The sequence below is a fragment of the Nanorana parkeri genome, unplaced genomic scaffold (assembly GCF_000935625.1).
Source record: "Nanorana parkeri isolate BGI_ZX_2015 unplaced genomic scaffold, ASM93562v1 scaffold131, whole genome shotgun sequence".
Taxonomy (NCBI): domain Eukaryota; kingdom Metazoa; phylum Chordata; class Amphibia; order Anura; family Dicroglossidae; genus Nanorana; species Nanorana parkeri.
This window is the reverse complement of record NW_017306399.1, coordinates 1937312-1946521: the sequence shown is the minus strand read 5'-3', so window position 1 is coordinate 1946521 and position 9210 is coordinate 1937312. Positions and strand designations below refer to the sequence as shown.

At 46.1% G+C, this 9210-nt stretch overlaps 1 protein-coding gene across 1 annotated transcript in view; it reads right to left on the bottom strand.

Annotated features, from left to right (window-relative positions):
* The window catches only part of ROR1 (receptor tyrosine kinase like orphan receptor 1), a 194651-nt gene that overhangs the window by 4998 nt on the left and 180443 nt on the right, over positions 1 to 9210 (bottom strand). Inside the window, exons 6-8 of the mRNA XM_018553870.1 lie at positions 7026 to 7343; positions 5070 to 5315; positions 1695 to 1906 (exon numbers count right to left, since the gene is read on the bottom strand). Of these exons, the coding sequence (XP_018409372.1) occupies positions 1695 to 1906; positions 5070 to 5315; positions 7026 to 7343 (776 nt within the window). The remainder of the gene's footprint in view (positions 1 to 1694; positions 1907 to 5069; positions 5316 to 7025; positions 7344 to 9210) is intronic.

Here is a 9210-nt window from a genome sequence, read left to right as displayed (position 1 = left end):
CGTTTTCTAAACTCGTATTTTTTTCCCTTTCATAATGACTTTGTCAAACTTTAGCAGGAACTGAGTATTCTGCTTTGGGTCTGTTGAAACCCACTGACCATACCGAAGAGTAAAAGTTGGCTGTAGATAGGAGGTACGTGGATGCTTTCATTTGGGTCAGGTGACCGGGTCAAATTGGACCACATGACCTCATATCCATGAGTCACCAGTTTTAGACTCAACTGCAGAGTGCGCTCTTCCCAAGCCCTAGATGGGGGTCATTCTTCTATAGACCCGGGTGCTAATTACCGACGGGGTCTTTTCCTGAGCCCTGCATATCAAGTGAGTCTAGGAAGGAAAATAACCAACTGCCCTCCAGGAAAGTTCAAACGTTGGCAACGTTATAGTCCAGGACAAACAAACAAAAAGCACCCGCTTGGGATCTTCTCCTTAGATTCGTTTCACCGACAAGGCTGGGCTTAAAGGAGAACTATGGGGTTAAGGCTTTTCCCCATAGTTCTCCTTAGGGTAACGGGAGGACACAAACTAGCGTCCTCCCGTTACCCTAGGCTCAGTATACTGCGAGCTGTAGCTCGCGGTATACTGAGACGCCGCAGCTGAAGCGGTTCCCGACAATTGTGCCGGGATCCGCCCAGCTGCGTGACTGACAGCTGGCTCTTCCTATCTAGAGGCAGAGCAAGCTGTACCCGCCCCCTCCCCCGTCCGTTCCGCCAGTCAGCGCAGGCGGATGGGAGCGGGGAGGGGTGGAATCCAGCCCCTCCCCTGTCACGGCAGAGAGCCGTCACAGGATCGAGAGGTGAGTGAACGCCGGTATGTGTTCGCTCGCCTCCCGATCTACTGAGCCGACCTGTGACAGTCTCATTGTCACAGGTCGGCTAGAACTAAGAGGTGAGTGAAAAGCACTCGCCTCATAGTTCTCCTTTAATTGTAGAGGCTCTATTATCAAATAGAAAAACTCACAGCGGGCGCAAAACTTGTTTTTCTATTTGAAGCCAGCACAGGTCCTCCTACTGTTTTTCAGGGCAGCATACTGTTCAGCCAGAGCCCCTTTCCGAGAGCGCTGTTTGTATACTTACTGTATATTCAATTTAGAGGATCTATTATGGCCACTAGATGGAGCTGAGGAGCATAGAAAGTAAGCATCTTTTTCCCATGCTCCTCAGCTCCATCTAGTGGCCATACTCATGTCCTATGCTCCTCAGCTCCATCTAGTGGCCATACTCATGTCCTGTGCTCCTCAGCTCCATCTAGTGGCCATACTCATGTCCTATGCTCCTCAGCTTCACCTAGTGGCCATACTCATGTCCTATGCTCCTCAGCTCCATCTAGTGGCCATACTCATTTCCCATACTCCCCAGCTCCATCTGGTGGCCATAATGTGGAATTTTCCAAATATTACATTCAACCTGAAAAGAAAATATACTAAGATTGTTTGTTTTGCCTCCATTTACACACAACAAACATTCATAGAGATTCACAGAGTGAATGAGTCTGTGAATGGTTTATAAACAGACACCATAAAACCCCTGTCATGTTTTAATTGCTGTGCAGGAAAACAGATAGAAAAAAAGAAGCTCACAGGTGCTTTAACCATTCCCTACTCCATCCAGAACTAAAAATAAAAGCTGAGTCGTACTGCAATGCAATGGAAAAAAAAGCACAGAAGGGGCGGAGCTTCTTTCTGTATGTACTACCTTTGGCTTATAAGCATTCAGCATGGACATCTCTACGTTCTGCCCTCGGACCGGTTTGGGCTGCCGCGGCACCACCGGAGATGATGCCTTCTGGTTATTCCGGCAGATGCAGATGAAGAAGAACAGCAAAGCTATGGCCAGCGGGATTGTCACGCTGGGGACCAGGATGTAAAGGATCTCCATTTTGTTCTTTTCTTTGGAATCTTTGGAGTCTGGGAAATAGAGATTTGGATGATTAATAACGTATTCGGTGTGCAAGAAATGTATATGGTACATAGTGTAAAGGAAATGGGGATCAGCAATGCCTTCATTTATTTATATAGAGTTTACTTTTTTATGCTAGAACTCCAGAAAACAAATTTCCCTTATTGGGTGGAGAAGCTTCAAACCTCCTTTTTCATTTATTAACTGATTAAAATCTTCCCAGCAGCAACACAGACAGCAAAAACAAAACTCAGAAGAGGATGCATTCCGGACAATGTGTCCAGGCTCTCCGCAACCAGGGATGCTCTGGCCGGTGTCCCACCCAGCTCCTGCCAACCATTGATGTCACTGGGTGGGATGCTGGCCATAGCGTCCCTGGTTGCTAAGCGCCAAACGGGCAGATGTGTATGGGAGAGGGGTGGGGAGAAAAAAAGTCATCTCTCTCTGGTTTAGTGAATTGTTGGTGCCCCCCCTTCAAGTGGCACCCAGGGCGTGTGCTATATGTGCCATCAGGGGCGTCCCGAGGCTGGGTGACACCCGGAGCAGAGACCGGATGACACCCCACTGTGATGTAATCGCGCATGCGCTGTCATCTAACTGACGCCTGTTGGGGGCCATCTTGGTGATGGACACCGGCAGATAAGAGGAGGGGACGTTCAGCCGGCGGGATGAGGTATGCGGCCGTGTCCCCTCCTCTCTCCTGACACTGTCGGGCTCTCGGTCCATTACTTTTTAGAGAGGGTGACACCAAAATGACTGTCAATCATTTTGGTGTCACCCGGGTGCGGGCCACACCCCCTTTGTGACGCCACTGCACTCACAAAGTCGGACAGAAGTGACATTCCAGGACCGATCAGCTGATCCAGGGCAGATCTGTTCTCCTGCACATACCATCTGCGATGCCGATCTGCCCTGGAACAGCTGACAAAGAGTTGGAATGCTTGACCTAATGGGTGGTCACTCATTCCACAGCTGAAAAACTGGGTGGGATTACGTTAAAATGTGTGACCACGTGACCGCTCACACATTCTAACGTAGTTACAAACTTTGATAGAACAACGGCACTGCACTTGTGCTCTACTGAGATATGGCAGATGGGGATTCACAGATCCCTGGGAATGGATTTGATAATAGATGGTGTGGCTGAGCAGGTGGAACCTTGCCCAGCTAGGCACAGTTAAGTCTTGATGGCATTATCAGAAGCAACTCTACTATGTATTCCTGTTATAATGCTGATGTTATAACAGGAGAGGATATGCCGGGACTTTACAACTCCTTTAAAGTTCCCAAATAATATACTTCATCAAGTACAGCGCCAGCGTTATAAGTGCCGACCGCAGGGCCGCGAGGTGGGAAGTGTACAGTAATAGGGCTAATTAGTGTCCCAACGCGGGCATTTCCGCAGTCCTCGCCATGCATCGGATCCCATAGATCACTGTGGATATTGTGTTTCCTTGTAAACAGGGCGAGCAGCGAGAAGATTTGGTGTCATTCCTCGGTTGCAGAACACATGCATCAGCGGTGAAGTTTGCCTGGCCTGGGAATTTCCTGTTTGGGATGTTGCGGCTTCAGCTTCCAGGCTGTGACGTTCTCCTCGGCAGGGCTCCTTTTTCACGTGCTACAAAGGCGGCCTGTGTCCTGAGGCTCCCAGATCACACAGCACAGTAGCACCGCTGACACCGGGGGCCTCCCCTCTTTCCACAATAAAAGAGAAACACCGATCCTGGATACAGAGCCCTTGTTTCATGCTACGTGCTACCGGGCTGCAGAGGGTGCAACCCTTCCTTGCCCATCTCTGCCATTTACAGGGTTTAAAGGAGAATTATGAGGCGAGTGATTTTCAGCCTCATAATCTGAGTCGACCTGTGACAATGAAACTTTCACAGGTCGGTTCAGTAGATCGGGAAGTGAGCGAACACATACCGTCGCTCGCTCACTTCTCGATCTATCTGTGCAGAGAGCCGTGACTGTCACTCACGGCTACCTGCAGGCATTCCCCCCCTCCCTGCTCTGATCCTCCAGCGCTGACTGGCGGAACGGACGGGGCGGGTACAGCTGGCTCTGCCTCTAGATAAGCAGAGCTGGGTGGATCCAGACAGAATTGTCGGGATCCGTTCCGGCTGCGGTGTCTCAGTATACCGCAAGCTATACTGAGCTTTGGGTGATGGGAGGACGCTAGTTTGTGTCCTCCCGTTACCCTTAGGAGAACAATGGGGAAAAGCCCTGAGCCCATAGTTCTCCTTTAAGTAGATGGATTCCCTATTAAGGGACGTTTCCTTTGCAACAATTGCCATTATATTTTACATACATGTCTTTCATGTGTTGTAAAATTTCAGTGCTCCTGCATCGTTTTCGCAGCCACTTTCTGTCTGTATGCACTCCAGCGATGACTGACTGCATGGCATTTCACAGGGCAGGTTTCCTGATGGTGACAACAGCGAGTCATGCTTGTGTATTCATGTGTGTTCAAATGGCCACTGATAGTTTCCATTGGGAAAAGTGTATAATGGGGTGACAACGTAGAAGAAGATTGCTGCTGATCTCCTGCAGCCACTTCCTGTCTACATGCAGGGCCGGCTTTACTCTCTCTCCAGCAGGGCTAAATGTAGAAAACAACTACCCGCCTGGGCATCGGAGGATAGGAATTCCACACCCCTGCTGCCCCTCCACTCCCTGCTGCCCCGAGGCCGGGCCTTGGTTGGCCTTGTGGGAAATCGGGCCCTGTCTACATGAACTCCAGCGATGGCTGCATGGCATTTCTCATCCAGGGTCTCCTGATGATGACAACATTGGCCTATGTCTGTGTAATATGTGTTCAGATACCCACTTGTAGTCTCCAATGGAAAAGTGTGCAACAGGGTGACAACGTAAGAGCAACTTTTCTAGCACGTTCAAAGGCAGATTGCAAGTGAACACCAAACAAATATTGGAAAGTAATCCTATAAAACACTTGATTTTTCTGGGTTTTAACTTTCATTTTTTTTAAGTTGGTGACAGGGTCAGATCAAAGCAGCGGAGTCAGAGAGAAGAAGGTTCACTCTCCGCTCAAAACTTTATAAAACAAGGCTTGGAGTTGTCCTTTAAGCCCCGCCCTCAATCCATTTGACTAGTTATATGTAGATCGGCCTTGTAGCACACACATAAGGTAGAATGAGGTTGATCTGTGCTCACCGCAGGCCGGAATGTCGCAGGTTTCGTGTTTCATGTTTTCGTCCAATGTGAAGCACCACGGAGCCTCTTTCTGGTTGCCGGGGTTCCGGCAGTAGGAATGACCCCCGTTCAGTTCAGGATAGCGCAGAGCGTTGAACGTGTGAGTGTGCGGATACTGCGAATTCCACGGCTGGCACTGCCGCCCAGATTTGGTGACGCTCACCGTGCCGCGGTAATCCACCCCCGTGCTGTTATAGCATTTGTGGTCTGCAAAGAAAACAGAGGTGTGGGAAACAAATGTAAAATGATTTTCATGATTGTATTCATAGAGGACGAGGTGGAAGAGCTTAGAATCTATTAGGTATAAGGGAGGATGTAGAAGAGCTTACAATCTATTAGGATATAAGGGAGGATACACATGGTAGAAGTGCTTATATGTATTTAGTTAAAGGAAAGGTATAGAAAAGGTGGAAGAGCTTACACTCTATTAGGGGATAAGGGAGGATACACATGGTAGAAGTGCTTATATGTATTTAGTTAAAGGAAAGGTATAGAAAAGGTGGAAGAGCTTACACTCTATTAGGGGATAAGGGAGGATACACATGGTAGAAGTGCTTATATGTATTTAGTTAAAGGAAAGGTATAGAAAAGGTGGAAGAGCTTACACTCTATTAGGGGATAAGGGAGGATACACATGGTAGAAGTGCTTATATGTATTTAGTTAAAGGAAAGGTATAGAAAAGGTGGAAGAGCTTACACTCTATTAGGGGATAAGGGAGGATACACATGGTAGAAGTGCTTATATGTATTTAGTTAAAGGAAAGGTATAGAAAAGGTGGAAGAGCTTAGAATCTATTAGGTATAAGGGAAGATACAGAAGGTGGAAGAGCTTACAATCTATTGGGGTATAAAGGAGGATACAGAAGTTAGAAGAGCTTACAATCTATTAGGGTATAAGGGAGGATACACATGGTAGAAGTGCTTATATGTATTTAGTTAAAGGAAAGGTATAGAAAAGGTGGAAGAGCTTACAATCTACTATGGTATAAAGGAGGATACAGTTTATATACATAGGAGGATACATGTATACATAACACATTTATAAATGTTTAGGGTATAATGGAACAATGTTCATTATACTATGGTTATAGGTTATATTATTACTGTCTGTCCGCTCATGTATCACTTTGCATAGTGTCAGAGTAGAGTGCTGATTACAGGACATAATGAAGCAATGGAGGGGACTGTCTGGTGTGGTTATTAGTAGAAGTAATTTACAGGACACACTGAGCTGCACTGGTACAGACAAGTAGGACAACATAACCATCATAAATACACAGCTTCTGGTAGATTCAATGATATATGCCATTTTCTACAATCCACCACAAATAACGGTAGTAGTTTCCTCAAACAGAAAATCTTCTAAAATATACTTCAGGATGTCAAGGGCCCGCACACAGCGTTGGAGAGAAGAGACGAACACCAGAAGTCGGCCACAGCGAGGGATAATGTAAGTATTATATATTTTACCCCTGGAGGTAATGAGCACTTACCCTTACAGTGCAGGGACTGGGGGTGGGGGTACTGCTGTAATTCTGTGTTGTATATCTCTTTCTAGAGTTCAGCTTTAAGTGAAGTGAATATATTTGCATTGAATGTCCCTTTAAAAGCAAAGCGTGCAGCAGACAACAACTGGGAACATCCCCAAGCGCTGCCCTTAATGAGGCTTCATTATTATAGGGGAAGCGTGAGAACCACAGGGGGAAGGAAAGAGAACCAGTGAGTACAAAAAGAGAATTGTGAGTGTGAGAAAATGGCCAAGTTCATTGTGTGGTTGGTACGTTGGCAGAGGATAGTTTGCAATCTTTTAGGGCAAAAGCCAATACAATTTTTGTTGGCACACAGAGAAAGGAGAGCAATCTCTTGAGCCGCCAGAGCGGGTAATAATTGTGCCTCTTGCTGCCGGCCCGCACTTACTCTTATTGATGGGGTCCGCCATTGGTATTCCAATACGTATACAGTTACTGGCCTCGGGGCTGTCTGGCTGCGGAAGGTCCTCACAGTTCGGCAGCTTCAGTCTCATTAGGATCATGGGGTTGGACCTGGCGAAGATGTACTCGGCTTGGCACAGGACGTTCTCCAGGATCTCGCACTCGTCCCGGCACAGGTCCCGTGGCTTGGGGGACGACGAGCTCTCAGAGCAGTAGGGAAAGGCGTAGTGGCACAGGGATGGAATGGCGAATTGGGAGCATTTATCGGATAGGTGGTTGGAGGTCCCAATCATGGTGAAGGCAGCTGGAAAAAGAGAGAGCAATTAAAGGGATAGAGTAGCGGTTTGTACATATTTTTTAATATTAGAGCTGCAAAAAAAGTCACATTTTCCACATTTTTTACTTTCAGTTTACATGGGAACTTAAGTCCACTATACTCACAGGCATACACCGCTTAGTGCACAATCTTTCACAGAGGTAAGAAGTTTTTATTGCAGAGTATTTGCTGTATTAAAATCACACCTGAGAGCAAATTTTAGTTTTCTACAGAACGGTCTGCTTTAAATCAGCAAAATACATTTGAGGCGCATACAAAGAAAGATGTTCAACGTCTTACAGTTCATTTTCTTTAGAAAGCAGCCACAGGCTGAGTAGAAAAGCCTGTCCCCTGCCACCACATTGCGGAGCAGGACCATTGATCTCAGTGTGAAAGCACTGGTCTCTCTGCAGAGGTCCGACACCCCCCCTGCTGAGTCAGATTTAAAGCTCTCCAGGCAGAAGGCAGCATGAACTTTGTATGTAAAACATACAAAACATAAGCTCTGGATGTAAACATTGCGGTGGGCAGCTAGAGAGGAGGATGGTGAATGGAGAAAAGAGGGTAAGTATACTTTTTTTGAAAGTAGACTTCCCCTTTAAGAATAAGACTAGAGGTAATTGCATATGTGTCTCTGTTTTAATTTTTGCAATCCTCTTTAAAAGCAGTATATTTTATTTATTATTACAGGTAGTGCCAACAACTTACGCAGCGCTTTACATACTGCAAATTCACATCAGTCCCTGCCCTTGAGGAGCTTACAATCTAAGGTCCCCATCACACATACATACAGGGCCGATTTAGACAGAAGCCAAGGATCCTTCCAGCATGTCTTTGTGAGGAAACCCACACCAGCGTGTGTAGAACATGCAAACTCAATGCAGAAAGAGTTCTGACCAGGATTCGAACTGGGGACCCCCCAGCAGAAGTGCTAACCACTAAGCCAATGAGCTGCTTACCAGCTTACACTTGTGTTTCCATATTTGTTCCTGTTTTAAAATACATATTTATTTTGTTTTCTATTTTCTAGCTTTATACAATGATCAGAGAATGAAGAACTGAAAACTGAAACTGCTGAACAGATAGCACACTGATTGAAGGAAGATTAAAGCAGCAGTGCAATAGCCAATGTCAATATTCCAACTTTTTTTTTTCAAGCAACAGAAATATCAAGTTTTTTACATGCAAAGAAAGTATTATTTAATGTAAAAACATCACATAGGTTAAAATTGGCAATGTTTCGGGGCCACGCAGAGTCCCTTCCTCAAGGCGACACAATGACTGTTGCTGTGTTGCCTTGAGGAAGCAACACTAAGGGGCACCGAAACATTGGCAATTTCGACCTATGTGATGTTTTTACATTAAATAATACTTTTTCTGCATTTGGAGTTCTGGTGACCTAACCGATCTTCACATCTCTGAAGTTTTGCACGGCACCATCCGTGGCGGTCAATTTAAGCACCTGTCCTGGAGACATTGGGCTCAGCGCTGTATGGTGTGCAGCAGACATCTTCAACATTATGAGGGCTATTCACAAAAGGGTGAAGAGTTTGGAGAAGGCCGGAGAAGTAAAAAATTTGGTACAACATCGCTGAACTGGGAAGTGAGCTGAATTAGAGAAATTTTCCAAATCAGCTATGTTGTCCTAGATTGTTCACTTCTCCGGCCTTCTCCAAACTCTACACCCTTTTGTGAATAACCCTGCATAAGTTTTTTTCATTCTTCCGGGTTAGTGACCCACATGACTGAAGCAAGAGTGTCAGCATGACAGCATGACAGTCAAGCAAACCAGCATTTAAGAAGCCAGCAACAGACCCTTTGAGCCGACTAATTCTGGGTTGTTAAATGTAATGAA